The sequence below is a fragment of the Oryx dammah genome, unplaced genomic scaffold (assembly GCF_014754425.2).
Source record: "Oryx dammah isolate SB20612 unplaced genomic scaffold, SCBI_Odam_1.1 HiC_scaffold_20, whole genome shotgun sequence".
NCBI lineage: Eukaryota > Metazoa > Chordata > Mammalia > Artiodactyla > Bovidae > Oryx > Oryx dammah.
In genome coordinates this window covers 30552800-30574005 of record NW_024070204.1, presented here as the reverse complement: position 1 = coordinate 30574005, position 21206 = coordinate 30552800, and the positions used below count along the sequence as shown (strand labels likewise).

Sequence of the window (21206 nt, the reverse complement as noted above, 5' to 3'; positions counted from 1 at the left end):
TGATGGCACAGTGATGGTGGTGGTCGTGGTCATGGTGATGGGAGCAGTGGTGGTCATGGTGGTGGTGGTGGTGGTTATGGTGGTGGTCGTGGTGGTGGTGACAGTGATGGCATGGTGGTGGTGGTCATGGTGATGGTAGCGGTGGTGATCACGGTAGTGGTGGTCATGGTGGTGGTGGTCGTGGTGGTGGTGGTGGTGGTGGTCATGGTGGTGGTGGTTATGGTGGTGGTGGTGACAGTGATGGCCTGGTGGCGGTGGTGATCATGGTCGTCATGGTGCTGGCAGTGGTGGTGGTCGTGGTCATGGTGATGGGAGCAGTGGTGGTACTCGTGGTGGTGGTGGTCATGGTGGTGACGGCAGTGGTCGTGGTGGTGGTGGCAGTGGTGCTGGTGATTTCGTTTGGTTGTTTTTTTTTTTATTTTTTACCAAGTGCAAAGCTTAAAAGCACTTAAGAAAATACTAGATGAACAAACTGTTACAAAAACAGTGAGCACAATGGGAACAGAGCAGGTTCGAGAAGGATTTGAGAACAACTGGAAACTGAAGCTTTCAGATCTATGCACATTGTTTTGAGTTTCCAGCCAGAGAGGACAACCACCTGGACCATGGGACTGAGCTGGCTCCTCTCATTTTCACAGATGGATGATGACACTTCCAAGTGCTGGGAGATTTGGTGAAAAATCTATTGGGTTAATGTTCTGTTTTTAGATGTTCTCTCACCAAAGCCAGAGTTTCATGTCAAAATGTCTTATATAGCTTTGTGAAAATGTAACAATTTGAAACAATCAAGTTCTGTAGTGTCCCAGATATTACATAAAAATGATAAATAGCTAGCTTGTGTAGAAGGAGTTTAGGATACAGTCTTTAACACAGTCTTGTATTTAATCCTCAAAGCATTCCTGAGAGTTGGGTACATTTCTTTCATTTTACTTATGAGAAAACTGAGACTTAAAGAAATGAAGAAATGATCCTGAGGTCACAGTAAGTGACCACGATGGGATTTCAAATCCAGGCCCAATAACTCCAGAGACTGTGTTCTTAACACATTTATGCCTATCCACTTATTGCATATACACAGATACACTGCAGTTTGAAGACTGTTCCAAAAACATAAGGAGCACACATGAGTGAGTGAGTGAATGAGTGAGTGAGTGAATGAGTGAGTGAGTGAACGTCTCTCAGTCGTGTCCAACTCTTTGTGACCCCATGGACTGTAGTCTGCCAGGCTCTTCTGTCCATGGAGATTCAACAGGCAAGAATACTGGAGTGGATTACCATGCCCTCCTCCAAGGGATCTTCCTGACCCAGGGATCGAACCCAGGTCTCCCTCATCACAGGCAGATTCTTTACTGTCCAAGCCACCAGATATTAAAGTGAAGCACTTCCCTGAAAGGTTGATACTCACTTAATTCTCCCACTTTGCTTATCAAAGTGTCTTTCTACAGCAATGATTTCCAACCACTTTCCTGTTTGCAAGCTTCTTATAAGAATCTCCACTTGCTTCTACATTTATGACAAGGCTACTCATAAATAACATATTTTACATTTACTTGCTAATTTGTAAATTTTTAGGTGTCTAAGGAACATTGTTTGGTTCTGGGTGGGTAAGAGAATAAATACAAACTTTGAAACAATAGATGAATAGTGAATGACATTTAGTATTTGATATTTTAATTTTCCCTAAAAGTATAAAACCTCAAATAATAACAGATTATGGTAAGAGATGTAAAAATAGGAAGACGCCTTCTACCATCTTGGAAAAGGATAGAAGGGAAGAATGACCTAGAAGCCTCTGATGAAGGTGGATACCAGTTTGTGAACTGTTGTCATGGATTTTACCACATCAGAGACAGAAATCTGTTCTTTCAGAACAGGAGCTCCTGAATGACCCCTGTGTTATATGGATACTGCAGATGATGAAACACAGAGCGAATTAAGTCTCTAAACTTACATGCTTTGCAAGGAGAGCTGTTCGTGTGCTCCACCATTCTGGTTTCATCTATTCTCAGTTTTAAAGGTCCCCAAGGATATTTGACGTTTGGCCGCATTTCAAAACGACCTTCTTTTCCAAAGTAATCACCAATAACCTATATAAAAGAAGAAAAAATGCACAAACTGAAAGGTCGAAGTTCTCTGCAAAGGAGGCCCGGAGTAGGCCCCCAGACCCTCCAGGCTGACTACAATAGTGTGTTTCTGAAATCTTTGTAAATCAAGGTGCCAACAGTGCTTGTAAAGTGAGCATGATTTAGAAAGCACAGGCTCCCCATGGCGGGGAAGGTGGTTATACAGAAAGCAGTAACCTCGGAAGGTATGGCTTTCCCCTTGCTCCTGGGAGAGAGTGGTGCCCTCCCGCCTGCAGGTCAGCCACCTGTCAGGTCCCAGTTTGTTCCAGGAAGAGGGAGTTCACGACCCATCTTATTCCCGGGTCAGCGAAGCTTGACACAGAATTCAAGCATCAGAGAGCCTCTTTAGGAACCTTCCACTTCACCTTCCTCTGGTTCAAAGGCTCTTCTCCATCTGACTTTGAGGGTTACCTTCTCCTCTGCTGAACACATCCTATTTGCACCCCACCTCCAAGCTGAGCCCTTTTCAGTTAGTTCCTGTGGCCTCTGAAAAATCTGAACCCTTTTATGGCTCAGTTCAAGGGTTACCCTCAGCCTCTGGTTTAAACAACTGTTTCGTCAGCTACCGATCCCCGATCTAGCACTACCTTCACACCCAGGTTCTCAGGATCCACCTCCCTGCTGTCTCGACAGTGGCACCCTGCTCCTGGGGGATGGTGACACCCCCTGCCTTCTCTCTCCTGAAAGAGGCCCCACAGGCTCTCATGTTGGAATGAAAAGAATTCTAGGTAATCACCAAACCCCAACAGTCACTGGCATGTACTGAGCATGTACCAAGTACTTTACACATGTTCACACCTGAGTCCTCACCATGACCCTCTCTATTATAGACTATTACTAGCCACCTTCTATAGAGGAGAGACTGGAATATACCTGAGACTCAGATCATCGAGGGTAAAATAATCTTACAGCAAATGTAGCCAGTACAGATCCTGGTGGCCTGACCCCTCCCACAGAGGCCAGGTCCTGTGGACAAAGAGAACAGCGAGTCCTTCATGCCAGGTCACAGGAAGTGTGACAGCAGTAATCAGCCCTGGGTGAGAGCCATCAGAGAATTAAGGAAGGAACTGCATCATCTGACCTCAAACACGGTGGATTCACATCCTCTTTATCTATATGTTTATCATGCAAAATTTATATAATACTTCTCCAGGTTCCATTTCATCTGGTGCTCGTGACCACCATGTGAGGTCAGCATGGGAGATAGGATGATCTCCTTGTTAACAGCCGAGGAAGCTGAGGCAGAGAGCTCGTACCCCAGTAAGCGTCAGATCTCTATGTCCAGGGCACCCTTTTCTTTCTAGTGATGCTATCCTGAAACTCCATCATCCTTTGACATACTAATGCATGGTCCAGTTTGTAACCACTCCCTGACAAAAAAAAAATTTTTTTTTTCAAATTTTAAGGGAGGAAATAAATACACAAATTCACTTTAAGTCTCTCATCCGATGATGCCGTCCTGCATCTCAGGGCTGAGGTGTGATTCTCAGCCACTTGAAAGGTAGGATGTCCCCACTTAGGATAAACAAGGAACCACTTCCTAAAGCCTTCCCTGATACCCTCAGCCAGAAGGAAATCCCCTCACTAAGAAACTCCCAGTGTTCAGCTCATTTTTATTTGGAAGCTGCTTTGGGGGCAGCTGTTTGGATACCAGGACAAATACATTCCTTGGAATCTCAACAAGCAGAGGAGGCTAGGGTGGAGGTCCCATTTGCTTACCTCCTGGGTGCCCGCTTCTGTGTCGGTCATGGCGATCACGGAGAAATCCCCATACCGGTCTCCGTTGGCATCTATGGACACCTGCCCAGCAATACCTAGAAGATGAGATGCAAGGAGCTCCAGTTGGTTATTTAAAATACCTCTGTCCGCCAACAAAAACAAGAAAATGAATTGACAGGATTTTTTAAACAAACTCATGCCACAGGGAATCTCATCAGACTTGGAGCATTTTTGTTGGCATTTAGAAAGACATTGTAATTTCATCTGTGTCTGCATTCCTAAATTCTTAACATTTCTCCATTTAAAAATGAAAAGAAAAAGAAACAAATGACCTTTTTTGGGGAATATGTTAAAGGAAAAAAAAGGCTAAGGCTAATCCTGAAAGCAGTATGCTTATCCCAGAGTTTTGTATTAATTTTTTTTTAATGCAGAGTAAGAAGCAGAGTTGTAGCACGTTCCTAGACTTGCCATGGGTTCGTGTTATCACTGGACAAACATTATAAAGGAAAACCTGTTCAGGGCCAGGATTCAATGAATGTGCTTCCGTGTGGGCTCCTTGAATGCACAGGAGAGCAGAGGGCCTGCTTCACAGGTCATGGGAGCCAAGAACCAAAGAAGAGCTAGTTTATCCCACTTGTGTTCATGCATCCATTCTTTGAGGGGCTTTATTTTTGTTTTTCAGTTAAATTGAGATATAATCGATGTATCTCACTGTGTAAGTTTCAAGAGTCCATCATAAAGGTTTGACAAAAATATTGTGAAATGAGTTTAGTTAACACTCATCATCTCCTATAGATACAATAAATCATTCATTGTTTTTATCCAGCAGTTACTAGGGGCTGAATTCAATATTGCAGCAGAGGCAAAGATGAACCGGACACAATGTCTGCTCAAGAGAAAAGCAGCCTGGACTAGGAATTTATCTTGTTGGTGCAGGAATCTGACCACCTGCATCTGAGTCCCAGCTTTCACATTTCCTAGCTCTGTGACTTTGGGCAAGGATTTAGACCTCTGAGCCCCAGTCTCCAGAACTGGAAAAAAGCAGGATAGGACCTCTCTGCCAAGAGGCTGCTGAAAAGATTAAAGGAGCTAACACAGGTAAAGTACTTGTGGGTTTCAGAGAAGTCAGTTGTTTTCTTCTTTTGTTATTACTATCCCTATGCCTGGAATCTGGGAGAGGACCTAGGATGGTGTCCACACCATTCAGGGCACAGGCTGGAACATCTAGCTGGAGACTCGCAGAGGACCCAGTAGAAGAGCAGGCCTTCAGTAGACATGTTGGTGAAGCCTCCGATTTGTACAAGCAGCCAGCAGGGTGTGGGAGTGTTCTAGGCAGAAAGGCAGCCTTGTGAGTATTTACAAAGGCACAAAAGCTGAAAGGAATCAGGGGACAGAGGGGTTTGGGGGGAGGTGGCCCATGTGTATGGAAGGGAACAGTGAGCTCTAAACCTGGAGCAGGGAGGCCAGAGCGTGGAGGGCCCAGAGTGCCACACAAAGGGTTAGGCTTGCTTAGGCTAGCAATGGTGGCTTACAGAAGCTAATCAATAAAAGCGAACATGTATATATGATCAGCTGATATTCAATATGTCTATATCATCATTTTCCTTAACTAAGTAAGAGAATATATGTGTCAGCCACATCCTAGTATTTGTTTTCTTTCATTTTAAACTGTGCCAGAGTTCAGTATAGTTCTTAATTGGGGTCTCTATTGATTTGGTTCTCACCGGAAATAAAATGAATGTCTGGGAAAAGGAGTCCCAGGGGAAAGTTCCATCCTCTAGTGTGGTTTGGAGAGAGCAAGTATTTGGGTTTGCTGTCCTCTGGGTTGTGGTTTGAAGGCCCTCTGATTTTTCCAGACTTTGGTCTACTTTGCAGGAAACAGAGTGGAGCTACTATTCATCCTAATTTGTTTTTTTTTTTTTTTTTTTTTGTCTTCCTAATAGAGACTGCTTACAGAGGATACACGTATCTCAAGCTAGCTTATCCTTGACAGTCTATACAACTTTTAAGTAATAAACGTCACTGAAAAATAGATACAGATGTATCTCCAGACATACTGGCTGTCTAAAACCATATGCCGTTCTGTTTGGAGGTGTTTATGATGGTGTGTTCTGCTAAGTGTTTTGCAGAGTATTTTATAAGACAAGGTGGCCCTAGTAATCCAAGACCTCATTACACTTTAAGCTATTACAGTTCTGCCAAGAAATGGGGTGTGAACCCTCAGGGTGGCCAATTAACAAGTGAGATTTCACCTGAGAGTATTATACATAAGGTGAGAGCGTCAGGCTGACAGCAGAATTTTCCTGTACATAAGTAATTAGACTTTCTACCCTCCTTTCTATTGGCCTGCAGTGGAGCTCAGGGTTTGAACCACAGTCCTATTTACCTTGTCACCCTGACCTCTCCCACAGTGAGGAAATTCAGCTTCTTCCCAGGCCATTTATTGAAAGTCTTGAGAGTCAGTCATAAGTTTCATGGTAATAAAATCCAAATTTGTCAGATAACATCCAGAGTATTTTTCCCTTGACAACTTAGTGGTCACTTACAGTGACTATTAAAATTTTAATTGTTTTTAATTTTAGAACAGTTAGGGATTTTTTTATAGTTCTTTGGGGGTTTACCCTCAGGTTGATCATTGTTTAGCAAATAGAACGAGCTCCCCAAACAATTCAAGGTCAACACTTAGCTTGGCTTCAGTTATCTTTACATTGGACACATGAGATTCTAAGTTTGGACTGAACTATACAGTTGATTATTCTGGGACTCATTTAGTGTTGCTTGTGTAGACCCAGCTCTAGAATGGAAGCCTCAGATTGGCCCACAGGAAAATTTAGTCCATGCCATTTATGCAAAACTGAGTTCCAGCCATCATGAGCACCTGCCCTTCCCTTAACAACCTCCCTTGGAAGACCAAGAGCAAATGACCACACCATGCAGAGAGGAAGAGCTAGGAACAGGATGTGGCCTACCAAGGTTGTATCCACACATGCCAGCTCTCAGCGCATGGGACACAACTTCTGGGAAATTTGATTCTGTCCTAATATGACCCCTGACTGATCCCATTCGACTTCAGCTCCTCAGCTAAAGCTGTCAGAGGTCAAGCAAGACAACCCTGAAAGGTTATTTGATTTGTTCACATCCTACAATCTGTTCAAAGTTAAAACAGATGCCACTCTGGGTTACAGTACGATGTGGCGTCTACTAAAACTAGCAAGGAGAAATGAAATCCACCAACTGTCACCATAGCTACTGCCCAGACAATTCTCGCTGGAACCTGACCCCTCTATCCCATCTTACCCTTTCTAATGACCAAGGACAAGGTGAGGCAGAGGAGTAGAGGAGAGTCCTAAGTGATCAACACAGTATGAATCTAATCTTGGTAAGGCAGAAAGGCACAGCCCCAGTACATTCAACGGCTCGAATTGTTGGCATGATGCAGAACTCAAAGGGCCTTTGTCAGTCATCAGCTGATCCAACCCCTCTTGGTACAGGTGACCAAGGAGAAAATGAAAGGACTGAGGTGACAGTCAGTGGCTAGGATGCTGGTTTTCTGACCTGGTTAGTGACCTGTATGTCAGTGGTCCTCAGATGATATCCATCGGCATTGTTGTTGTTCAGTTGCTAAGTCGTGTCCTACTCTTTATGACCTCATAGACTGCAGCACACCAGGCTTCCCTGTCCTTCACTATCTCCCTGAGTTTGCTCAAACTCATGTCCATTGAGTCAGTGATGCCATCCAGCCATCTCATCCTCTGTCACCCCCCTCTCCTCTTGCCATCAATCTTTCCCAGCATCAGGATCTTTTCCAATGAGTTGGCTCTTCACATCAGGTGGCCAAAGTATTAGAGATTCAGCATCAGTCCTTCCAATGAATATTCAGGGTTGATATCCTTTAGGATTGACTGGTTTGATCTCCGTCGTGTCCAAGGGACTCTCAAGAATCTTCTCCAGCACCACAACTTGAAAGCATCAATTCTTCAGTGCTCAGCGTTCTTTATGGTGCAACTCTCAAATCTGTACACACCCTACAGTTTATTTTCCACCCAGATCCCAGAGGGCTCCCTTTTAAAGACTCAAGACAGATTCTGTTTCCCTTGACACCCTCTGGTGGCTTCCATCTCATTCAAGGTCCTCAGTGCAGCTTCCAGGCCCACAGGGTCTGGTCCTACTTCACACTGTCTCTGGCTCACTTCACACTGCAACTCCCATACTGTTCACAGGCTCTTCCAGGGTATTCACCACTGTCCCCCAGCTACACTCAGGGTCTCTGTGTCTGCTGCTGCCTCTGGACTATACTCTCCTAAATAGCTGCATCATATATCTCAGTTCCCTGAGGTCTGAACCCAACTGCCACTTATCAGAGAGACCATCACTGAACTCTATTTAAATTAGTAGCCCTACTATACCCCCTCCCATAACTTTCTATCTCCCTTAAGATGATTCACTTTCCAGCCCCTGAAGTGGTGTATTTATTCCACAGAAGCTCAGCTGATTGCAAGGAACATCTTTAATTTACTGCTGAGTTATCAGCCCCTTAACCCAGTGCCTGGCACATAGCAAGTGCTCAAGAATACCTGATGAAGGAATGAATGAATGAATGAGTGAGTGAATATGAAGCTGATGTCCCCAGGGCTCCAGCAACTGGGTGTTCTAATGTTGAGTCTCATGCTCATTTTTGACTGATGGCAGGTCAGGAAGCAACAGTTAGAACTGGACATGGAACAGACTGGTTCCAAATAGGAAAAGGAGTATTTCAAAGCTGTATATCGTCACCCTGCTTATTTAACTTATATGCAGAGTACATCATGAGAAACGCTGGGCTGGAGGAAGCACAAGCTGGAATTAAGATTGCTGGGAGAAATATCAATAACCTCAGATATGCAGAGGACACCACCCTTATGGCAGAAAGTGAAGAAGAACTAAAAAGCCTCTTGATGAAAGTGAAAGAGGAGAGTGCAAAAGTTGGCTTAAAGCTCAACATTCAGAAAACGAAGATCATGGCATCTGGTCCCATCACTTCGTGGGAAATAGATGGAGAAACAGTGGAAACAATGGTTGACTTTATTTGGGGGGGCTCCCAAATCACTGTAGATGGTGATTGCAGCCATGAAATTAAAAGACGCTTACTCCTTGGAAGGAAAGTTATGAGCAACCTAGACAGCACATTAAAAAGCAGACACATTACTTTGTCAACAAAGGTCCGTCTAGTCAAGGCTATGGTTTCTCCAGTAGTCATGTATGGATGTGAGAGTTGGACTATAAAGAAAGCTGAACACCAAAGAATTGATGCTTTTCAACTGTGGTGTTGGAGAAGACTTTTGAGAGTCTTGGACTGCAAGGAGATCCAACCAGTCCATCCTAAAGGAAATCAGACCTGGGTGTTTGTTGGAAGGACTGATGTTGAAGCTGAAACTCCAATATTTTGGCCACCTGATGCAAAGAGCTGACTCATTTGAAAAAACCCTGATGCTGGGGAAGATTGAAGGCAGGAGGAGAAGGGGACAACAGAGGATGAGATGGTTGGATGGCATCACCCACTCAATGGACATGAGTTTGAGTGAACTCCAGGAGTTGGTGATGGACAGGGAGGCCTGGTGTGCTGCAGTTCATGGGGTCACAAAGAGTCAGACACGACTGAGCAACTGACCTGAACTGAACTGAACTGACATGAGAGGATACTAGTATTTTATACACCATCAGCAAGAATATGGATAGTAGACCTTTCTGAAAGCTCTTTGGCAATATCTAATGTACTTTGCTTTTTTATACAGTTCATGGGGTTCTCACAGCAAGTATACTTTAGTGGTTTGCCATTCCCTCCTCCAGGAGGAGAAGGGGACAACAGAGGATGAGATGGTTGGATGGCATCTCCAATTCGATGGACATGAACTTGGGAAAACTCTGGGTGATGGTGAGGGACAGGGAACCCTGGCATGCTGCAGTCCATGGGGTCACAAAGAGTTGGACACAATTTAGTGACAGAACAACAACGCACTTTAAAAGGCACCAATATAATTTTGGACCCAGATATGCCATGACTAAGAATGTTCCCTGTTGGATGTACTCACAGAAATTCATCAAGACGTGTAACCTCATGATAATATTTTGCATAATAGCAAAAACTAGACAATTGAAGTGTCCATCAATAGGAGACTGGGTAAAGAAATCCTTGTACAGCCAAACAGTGGAAAAATGTGGAACCATCATTTTAAAATGTGGTGAATTTATGAGCGCTCATATGGAAAATTCTTCTGCTTGACATACAAGTGCAAAAGCTAAGATGAAGAATGGCATTCCTAGTACGACCCTTTTGTGTAAATTTTTTAGATAAGACATACAAATGCATATGTGCTGGCAGAAGGCACAGAATATTTTTAGGCTGAATCATAGGAAATTTTTAATAGCCATTACCTTGGGGAGAGGGGACTAGGGTGGAAAGGAAAACTTTCACTTTTCATTTTGTACATTTTTGTAATGTTTAACTTTCCAGCCAAGAATAGTCTCATTCTTGTACAATTTTTAAATGTCAACAAAATTGCTTGAGTGAGGAGATGACATGCATTTCTTTTGTTGTTGTTCTTATGCATCCTCTATTCCTAAGAAAGCAACAACCAGTATTCACCATTTCAAAAATTAAAAGCAGAGTGCTCAACTGGACCTGCTCATCATCTCAAACCTCCAGATGTTTTAAACAGAGGAAAGTGTATCTGGGATAATTTCTTCTAAAACTGATCACACAACTCTTCACAAACTGATTGCTGTGAATGAGGCTTATGAAAAGTTTAAAGAAGTCTAGGAAAAAATAAAATAAAGAAGCCTAGGGGCTTCCCAGGTAACACTAGTGGTAAAGAGGTAAAGAAAGCACCCACCAATGCAGGAGACTTGAGAGACTGGGATTCGATCCCTGGGTCAGGAAGATCTCCTGGAGAAGGGCAGGGCAACCCACTTCAGTAGTCTTGCCTGGAAAAATCCCATGGACAGAGCAGCCAGATGGGCTACAGTCCAGGGGTTGCAAAGAGTCGGACATGACTGAAGTGACTTAGCACAGAATTGCTGCCATCAGGACACAATGTGAATGTGAATGTGTCCGACTTTTTGCGACCCCATGGACTGTAGCCTACGAGGCTCCTCTGTCCATGGGATTTTCCAGGCAACAGTACTGGAGTGGATTGCCATTTCCTTCTCCAAGGAATCTTCCCAACCCAGGGACCGAACCCGAGTCTCCCACATCATAGACAGACGCTTTACTGTCTGCGATCTCAGCCAAAAGGCCGAGAAGGTGCTTCCTATTTCAAAGCACTTTCATAAGCTTTATCTCATTTAATTTTCACAAGCCTGTGAAGTAGGTTGATCATGACTTATTATCCTTTTATAGCTGGGAAAACTAAGACACTAGCAAGGTCCCATAGTTGTAAGAGAGAAAAACAGAACCAGGAAAAAAGCAACCTGATTGGCAGCAGAAGGCTGTGACTTTGTAGACTGAATCCTCACCTTCAAATGTTCGGTTCCAAGTCTGCTGGATAATTTTCCCTCCATCCTTCTTACTGTAACCAGCTCTGAGTACTTCACGTAAAGCCAGGACGTAGAGAAGGATGGCATCGTGGAATCCTTCAACAAACATGTTCACCTGGAAAGGAAAGTCCAAGTGGGTGAGCCCAGACACCACATGACTCACGTTCAGGAATAATGTGAGAGAATCCAAATGGTTAACAGGTTAGGCTCGAAGCCCGTGGCAATGGCAGAAGTGTGCAAAAGAGCAACTAACAAAGAAAAGGCTACAATTTTCCTGGCACTGACTTATGTCAGGAAAACCCTTTCCCCATTTGAGAATTTGGAGAAAAGACAAGCTATTATGGAAGTTAAGAAAAACGTACCTGTGGGCCAGGTTAAGTATTCCAGGTGCAAACAGCCTTTGCCCACAAATACCTCTGAACATGTGCCCTCTACTCCCACGTCTGCTCTCTACCTGAAGCCATCTCCCCATTGAGGTCTTCTCCACCCTCACCAACCCCTGTGCTTTCCACGCTCTGAATATGAAGCAGAACTGAAAGGACAGTAGGGACCCATTCATTCATATTCAATACTTCCCTGGTGGCTCAGATGGTAAAGCGTCTGCCTGCAATGCGGGAGGCCCGGGTTCGATCCCTGGGTTGGGAAGATCTCCTGGAGAAGGAAAGGGCAACCCACTCCAGTACTCTTGCCTGGAGAATCCCACAGGTGGAGGAGCCTGGTAGGCTACACCCCATGGGGTTGCAAAGAGTCGGACACGACTGAGCAACTTCACTTTCACTTTCACTTTCACCATCTGCCTAGTTGAGGAGCACAGATGCCTAAGTGTGCAAAGAGGAGTGGGCGTGGCTATCCCCTCTCTGTCCTCTCTTCTATCAGCATCAGCATCTCAGTTTCTCTCTCCAATTTGTGTTCTGACTAGTTCCAGGGCATCTGAGCCCTGCCTACTTCCGGTCCCTGCCAAGCTCCAAGGACAAGAGCGGAAACAGGCCGTTGGTTTAACTTGGTTGAGTCCTGGCTCAAGTAAGATAGCCTTTGCGCTCAGCAACGTAAAACTTTGTGTGAAATTGGAGAAGTCACTTAATCTTTCTGAACCTGTTTCCTTCTATAAGCACTGTTTGGCAAGTTCTGATACCACATTTAAACCCATTAATGTTCACTAAAGATGAAATGAGCAAATACAATCTTGAAACACTTAAGAGTGACAGATTCTGTAGAAGAGTACCCCCAAATTTCAGCCTTCTTATTTCAGAAGACAGGGTCAAGAACGGAATTCCATGCAGCAGGGTGAATTGGGTATCCCATACCCAATTCCCCACAACTGCAGGGAAGCCCTATGAGGGGCATTCCTGCCCCATCCCTAGGGAAAAACACCCAGAGGAGGAGAGCCACCTGGTTCAAATACACAAACATCACAGAAGACATAGCTCAATGTCCAGTTCTTCTCAGCCTCATCCCACTCTGAAGGACTAAGTCCTATATGCATGACAGAAGCAAATATTTCAGAACTGCCAGAGCCGAGTGCTGCTGCTGAGAGGCAGGCTAGAATAACGCTTGAACAGCCTGGGTTCGTACCCAGCTCTGCCACTTCCTGGCTGTTTCTGCACCACTCTGGGTCTCAGTTTTTCCCATCTGGAAAATGAGGAAGATAGCCGTAGCTGTCTCAGGGGGTTGTTGTCATTTTAAATGATTTAGCAGATATAAAATCTGTAAACGTCAGCACTCACCTTTTGTTCTTATCATTTGGAGACAGAGAATTATAAACCTAGGGATCTTGCTAGGCTTCTAATTCCTAATAGCAGTGTTCAGAAAATAAGTGATTTACTTACTGTTACAGCATATCTTACTGACCCACTTTCATGGAAACTAAGACTCCCTGTTCATGCTTTCACATCCCAAACAGGGATCTTCCACGATGTCTCATCCTTAATTCCACCCAAGTATGATGAGTGCACCTGGTCAGTTTTACTGACCCCCTGGGAGAGTCGGAGGACAGATGAGTAGAGTTTACAGGAGAGCCCTCACTTAGCCACTACACCCAAAGTTTAATCCAAGTCTTGACAGGTTGCCTGATCTCTTTAATCTTCAATTTCCTTATCAATTAAATGAGAGTTTAGTATCAACTTATCTCCTAGAGCTCTTCTGGGGATTAAATGAACAAGTGTGTGTAAAACATCTACAACAGTTCTTGGGACTGTGAAAGAAAATGGCAGACACTGGCTCTATTGCTTAGCCATCAAGCTAAAGTCTCAGAGTCATTATTTTTTTAGGCAAAGCAGAATGGTGTAGAAATAACACCTACTAATCAAAGATAATTTTCTGCTGATTTGGCTATGCTAATTCAATTTTCCAAAGGAATGAAATTTTCTCTTAGCCCATGAAGTCATCATGGCTTGAGAAAGTATGTATGCTGATGAGTTCATGAGTGGACTTGAGCTGCGTGATTTAATCCTCAAGCTACAATAAAAAATATTTTTTCAAAATATCTATCTTCTCTTTGATAATTATATAAAAATCACCCAGCTATAGCAAGAAGAATCACAGAATAGTGGAATATGGTGAATATAAGGTGCTTTTAAAAAGCTCTGATCTAATCGACTCCTTACCTTGAGCACCTAAAGAGCATCACTTTCTCTCAACCTTCTAGTATTCTGGAAGCTTTCCATCTATATTCCTTGTTCTGAGAGCCTAAGACAGCCTCCAACACACACTGTAAAGTTTCAGCTGCTAGACATCACCTGTCCACTTCTCCCTCTCCTTCTCAAAATCCTAATCCCAGGCCACCATGCTGCCACTGGCCACCCAAAGCACCAGAATGGGAAGAACAATGATTTGACTGAAAAACATGAACGTGCATTACTTCCATCCTAACAGGTTTAAGGATTTCTGTGGTGGCTCAGACAGTAAAGAATCTGCCTGCCATGTGAGAGACCTGGGTTCAATCCCTGGGTCAGGAAGATCCCCTGGAGAAGGGAGTGGCAACCTACTCCAGTATTCTTGCCTGGAGAACTCCATGGACAGAGGAGCCTGGCGAGCTACAGTCCATGGAGTCACAAAGAGTCGGACACAACTGAGCAACTAATACACACAGACACACACACACACACATACACACACACACACACACACACACAGAGGTTTAATGGTAGAAGAGAATAGACAGGCTCTGAACACATGTCTGAAAACTCATTTTACCTCGATTTGCAAATGAATCACAAAATTTACCTTCTTTCCTCGCCAAGTAGCTGAGTGTCTCCCTCTCCTGCCAAAATTAGCAGCAAAGCTGCTGGCCCCAGTGAGGTTCGCTCACACCCCCACCCACTGCGGGGGAGGCTTCATCACACCTACCTCATAGGACCTCAAGCCAGAAGCAAAGCCCCAGAGACCGTCTTTTCTTAAGGAGAAACATTCTCACATCCACACGTGTTTTTTAATGGGAGGAAAGCCCGTTAGCACATTATAGACACTGTAAATTGGAAGTGCAAATTTTTGTAAAAAGCGAGGGAGAAAAATAAATCCAGAGTATTAAGTTACCTTTGGAACTCTTTCCACTGGACTTCCAGGCTGAAAGGCTTTATAAGGTTATCTGATCTGCCCCTGCCTCTGGTCAGAACAACACCCAAACCTCAAAATCCTGACGGACAGAGCATGCTGTCATTACCTACAGAAGAAAATAGGATTCCCTCTTCTGACTGTCCTGTTCTTGTATTAAGCCTCATTTCTAGCCAGGGCTTCCCTGGCGACTCAGACAGTGAAGAATCAGCCTGCAACGTGGGAGACCCAGGTTTGATCCCTGGGTTGGGAAGATCCCCTGAAGAAGGAAACAGCTACCCACTCCAGTATTCTTGCCTGGAGAATCCCATGGACAGAGGAGTCTAGCATGCTACAGTCCATGGGGTTGCAAAGAGTCAGACACAACTGTGCGACTAACACACTTTCACTTTCACTTTCCAGCAAGAAAGAAGCCATCACTAAATTTGTAAATGTAGCCATTCCCCTGCTGGACACCAAATGGAGTTAAGAGAACCATACAGTCTCCCTACACAGCACCACTCCCCACGGGTGCGTAGATGGATTCCACACAAGGCAGCTGTGAAGTTAACCCCCAAGAGGGGACCAGCTCCAGGGTAATAATGATTTGCTTTTATCGTTCAAATAAGATGATCATCATTCACCATCTTTCATTCATTCTGGGGAGTTTGCCAGAACAAGGAAGCATGCTCTCCCTTCATTTCATCTCAATTCCCTTGATTTTATCCTCTGGAGTTGGGCTATTCCATGTAAAAGGAAGCCATTTTTGCCTCTGACTTTTCTCTCTGATAGTACCTATTAGCCATGTCTGTCTGCTACTGTGGTTTCTTTTTAATTCTCCATTATGGGGAAGGCAGAATAGAAATCTAGTTCTTTTACAAAGTGGACTCACAGGTATAGAGAACAAACTAGTGGTTACCAGTGGGGAGAAGAAAGGAAGGAGAAGCAATATAGAGGACTAAGCAGTACAAACTATCAGATATGGAATCAGCTACAAGGATATATTGTACAACATGGGGGATATAGCCAATATTTTATAATAACTACAAATGAATGAAAGTTTTAAAAATCATGAACCATTATATTGACACCAGTAACTCATATAACATTGTACATCAGCTATACTTCAATTTAAAAAAAAAGAGGCAGAGTTCTATTTTAACTGAGCATAAAGAGTTGCCATTTCTAACATGGCTCCTATCTATAACTGTGGGCAGAGTCTTTCTCATTTCTTTTCGAGGAGACAAATTCATAGGTGAATTCCTCAGTGGCTGTGTTCCAAACAAGTCACCAGAGAACGCTACCTGCCTCAGCTGTTCTGTAAAGTGAGAATGAATAGCCTGGCAGTATCTGGCTCCCAGGGTTGTCTAGATATCCAAGAAAGCCTATAAAGCTCTCAGATGGAGGCAACTGGGAGAAACCTACCAAAGCTGAGTACAGGGTGAGGCTGTCCGAGGGCTTGGCTAGTGGAATCCACATGAACTCAAGTATTTATCAGATGAATCTACCTTCCTCACCACAAATCAATGGTTCCCAGTGCAAACGAGGAAAGTGGAGGGTGCTGGGCAGCATTTTTCAAGTCTTTCGAAAAAAGGTGACCTTTAACCTCTCCTTCAGTCAAAGAGACAGTCAGGGACAAAGACTTTTTTTAGTACTTTTTTAAACTATTTTTAACTGAAGGATAATTGCCCTACAATATTGTGTTGTTTTCTGCCATACATCAACATAAATCAGCCATAGGGATACTTATATGCTGGTGTTGGAGAAAATTCTTGAGAGTCCCTTGGACTGCAAGGAGATCAAACCAGTCAATCCTAAAGGAAATCAGTCCTGAATATTCATTGGAAGGACTGATGCTGAAGCTGAAACTCCAATACTTTGGCCACCTGATGCAATGAACCAATTGGAAAAGACCTTGATGCTGAGAAAGATTGAAGGCAGGAGGAGAAAGGGACGACAGAGGATGAGATGGCTGGATGGCATCACCGACTCAGATATGAGTTTGATCAAGCTTGGGAATTGGTGATGGAATGGGAAGCCTGGCGTGCTGCAGTCCGTGGGGTCACAAAGAGTCGGACACGACTGAGCAACTGAACTGAACTGATACCTATGTCCCCTCCCTCTTGAATCTCCCTCTCACCTCCCACAGCATCCCATACCTCTAGGTTGTCACAGAGCCTTGGTCTGAGTTCCCTGCATCAAACAGCAAATTCCCACTGGCTAACTATTCTACATATGGTAGTGTATATGTTTCCATGCTACTGTCTCCATCATCCCACCTTCTCCTTCCCTCCCCTGATCTCATGTCCATAAGTCTGTTCTCTATGTCTGCATCTCCATGGCTGCCCTGCAAATAGGTTCATCAGTATCATCTTTCTAGAGTCCATATATATGTGTTAAAATATGCTATTTGTTTTCTCTTTCTGAGTTACTTCACTCTGTATAATAGGCTCTAAGTTCATCCACCTCATTAGCACTGACTCAGATGTGTTCCTTTTTATGGCTGAGTAATACTCCATTGTGTATATGTACAATAGCTTCTTATCCATTCATCAGGGACAGGGACATTTTGATGGCAGGTAAATAAGAGGAGACCCGGCCCAGGACCTGCTTCTCCCTATCAGAGCAAGAAAAATGGCAGCTTCATCTGGAATGATGAGAAACAAGACCCTGAAGATGAACCTTGTTCTGCCCTCCTAGGCCACTGGATGAGAAAAAATTGGCCTGGGCATGCTGCATTGGGAGGTCAAAGGTTAAAGGATATTAGGCATTTGATGAACACTACACACTTGACCTCCATACAAAAAACATATAAATATTATCTATTTTTATGCAATTTTCTTAACATCATAAAATTAAAAATCTACAATATAGGGTAACGATAAATCAAGTGATATCACAAATTCTTCAACATCAAAAGAGGAGTTCTCGTTCTTACCGGCAGACATCCCCAACATTTGCTCTTTTCTAAGGGGCCTGCCTTCAGGGAATTCGTACTTGGTCACTTGCTGTCTGATTTTAGCCTTGAGGAAACTGAAACTGAAAACCTTCCTTCCTATCCTAGTGAACTCTGAAGAACACTATCCTAGTGCAAAGGGCAAATGGCTTTCTAACCATCAGACAGCAGATTCAGGAGGGAGCCGGGGTCCAGCCCTATGCTTAGCCAAAGAACCACCATATTCCCTGGCAGACTTCTTTGAGATGGAAGTGGGCCCTAAGTTGATAAGTGACTGTCTCCATCCCAGGCTCAGCTCTGGCCCCCACAGTAATGCCCAAGACTGGTAAATTAACTCGGATCAGCTAGCCTAAAGTGTGGCTGACGCCTGCAAATATAAGCAGATTTTTTTTCTCTATCTCATTACCTAAGACAAAACGGATCATTAAACAAAAGCAGTCCTGAGATCATTAAGTCTGTTTCCGACCCCTCATGCATCTTCCACACTACCACAACTGGCTGTCCATCTAATGAAGAGAACAGCAGTGCAAACTGCCGGCAGGTATCACAGTGCTTGCAGATCACATCCGTGCACCAACCCCAGCCAGGAGAGCTGCCTGAGAAATGAAGTGGAGGAAAACTGGACTCCTGGAACTGGAACTGGACTCCTGGGATTAGTGGGTGTGGAGCAGAGGCACAAGAATGACTTTTTAAAATTCTCCCATGGCTCACGCAGGGAATTCAGTCATCTGATATGTGTGCCGTTTGCATGTGTCACACACACATGTCATATAAGGATGCTTCTCCTCACCCATCGCTCTTAAAGGCTTAGTTGAGAAATGCACATTCCTAATGATGTAATCGTCCCTGGCTTTCAGGTGATCAAGTGAGCAATGTCTGTCCTTGGCCTGGATGTCCCACCCGTGCTCGACCATCTATGCCTCCGGAAAGCTTGGGGGCCCAACCCCCACACACTGCTCTGGTCACTCACTGGCCTCACTTTCCAGGGATCTGAGTTCCTCTGTCAGGCACAACATCAAGGTGGGTGAACACACACACCCCACCCAAGTGGGAGGGCAGGGGCAGGGAGCCGGACCTGCTGGGCAGTGTGGCGCCCCAAGACATGAAGCAGGGTGACCAAGGCAGAGGGAGACAGACAAGGAAACACGGGAGGACAGTGTCTGGCCTCGCTGTTGCTGAAAGGCCAAAATCAGAAGGACCACGTAAACTCTAACTTATCCAACTTGATGACATCCTTGACAGCTGATCCAGAGAACTTCAGATAGCTTTCCTTGAATTTCTTGAGTCACCTGGAGATGTGATTAGAAGGAAGAGATGAGCAAAAACCCAGGCTTCATATGGACAGATCGCTCAATCTTGTCTGACTCTTTGCAGCCCCGTGAACTGTAGCCCACCAAGCTCCTCTGTCCATGGGATTCTCCAGGCAAGAATTCTGGAGTGGGTTGCCATTTCCCACTCCAGGGGATCTTCTCCACCCAGGGATTGAACCCACATCTCTTATGTCTCCTGCACTGGCAGGCAGGTTCTTTACCCGTAGCGCCACCTTTTTGATTCTCTTGTATCTTAAAAGGAAACCTCTCCTTTTTATTCAAGCAACGTGTGGTGAGGACTGAGCTAAGATCCGGAAGCCCAACTTCTAGCTTAAGCAGCACTGATTTATTCACTCACCGTGAACAGGCAACAGCTTGATTTTGCTCAATTCTTAATTCAGGGTTTCCAACCTGGATTCCATAGAGCAGCAGCATTCCTTAAAATGTTAACAGATACTTCCAGAAATAGCACTATCATGGTTAAACAAGTTCACAAAATGCCAGATTGAACAAAGTCAAACAGTGCTCTTACTTCCAGGTTATAGCTATGATATTGAACATCTCCTATATTCTAGGAGCTGAACTTAGTAGGATTTAAATTCTACTGTGTTTAGGGTCTTCCCTGATGGCAGAGTGGTGAAGAATCTGCCTGCAATGCAGGAAACGCAAGTTCCATCCCTGAGTTGGGAAGATGCCCAGAGGAAATGCCAACCCACTCCAGTATTATTGCCTGGAAAATCCCATGGACAAGGAGCCTGGCAGGCTACAGTTCATAGAGTCGCAAAGAGTCAGACATGACGGAAGCTACTGAGCATGACAACACCACGTGTTTGTCCTTACAAAACTTTTGTGAATGGCCACTGTTATTATGCTGTGGATAGAGACTCTAACATCCTAAACAGAAAGAAGAGATCTTGGCCCGTGGATGGGGTCAAAACTCCAGAAAATGTTGAGTGGGCAAGTTCTTAAGTAAGGGTCCAAACCAAGTCTTGCCTAGTTATGACATCTATCCAACTGGCACACATGTTCAGCCAGCTCATACTTGAAAACAGCTTTGTGCTCTGGTTTCTGTTTCTAACTGGCCAATAGTTGCAGAGCTCTCCAAGTTGAGTGTGTAGATTAGAAAGACCAACAAGCGTCTATAGGCGAGAAGACGAACAATGTACTGCAAGATTAGGGAGGGACAGAACCACGTCTAGAGATGGAATGAGAGGGCAGAAGATGGAAGAAGAAAAGAGGAGAGGAGACATGAGGAAACATGCTAATTGTTAAGCAAACATTTAAACCAGCAGCTCAGATCAAGTGAATCAGGATTTCTGACTCAGCTAAAGTTGCTCTTGCCCAGCTGTGACTAAAAAGGCCTATTAATAAGCCTATCGGGTATACATGGGCGTACATGGGTATACATGTGTGGGTATACATCTGAAGGAACTGAAATCCGTATCTGGAAAAGATAATTGCACTCTACGTTCACAGCAGCATTATTCACAATGGCCAAGATTTGGAAACAGCCATGTCCATTGGCAGATGAGTGATTAAAGAAAATGTGTGTGACAGAGAAAGACAGACAGATAGATGATAGAATTCAACCATATGGAAATCCTACCATTTGGGTCAATATGGATAAATTTGGAGAGCATTAGGTGAAGTAAAATAACCGAATGGAGAAAGAGGGAATACTAAATGATCTCACTTGTATGGGATCTAAAAAAGTGAAATTCACAGAAAAAGAGAGTTAAATGGTGGTTTCCAGCGACTGTCAAGTGGGAGAAATGGGGAGATGTTGGTAAAAGGGTAAAAACTTTAAGTGATAGGATGAATAAGTTCTGGGGATTTAATGTACAGCATGGTAACTATAGTTAACAGTACTGTATTGTAGACGTGTAATTTACTAAGAGAGTAAACTTTAAAATGTTCTCACCACCAGAAAATAAAAATTGAAAAGGTAACTACTGAATATATAAGGTGACAGCTGTATTAACTAACTCTACTGTCGTAATCACTTCACAATATATACATATACCAAATCCTTATGCTTGTATACCTTAAACTCATTTG

At 44.0% G+C, this 21206-nt stretch overlaps 1 protein-coding gene across 2 annotated transcripts in view; it reads right to left on the bottom strand.

The window, feature by feature from the left end:
* NPR3 (natriuretic peptide receptor 3) overlaps positions 1 to 21206 on the bottom strand; it is a 79688-nt gene that overhangs the window by 7321 nt on the left and 51161 nt on the right. For both annotated transcript variants that reach the window (XM_040262287.1, XM_040262288.1), the window contains exons 4-6: positions 11334 to 11469; positions 3843 to 3937; positions 1952 to 2087 (exon numbers count right to left, since the gene is read on the bottom strand). In XM_040262287.1, the coding sequence (XP_040118221.1) occupies positions 1952 to 2087; positions 3843 to 3937; positions 11334 to 11469 (367 nt within the window). The remainder of the gene's footprint in view (positions 1 to 1951; positions 2088 to 3842; positions 3938 to 11333; positions 11470 to 21206) is intronic.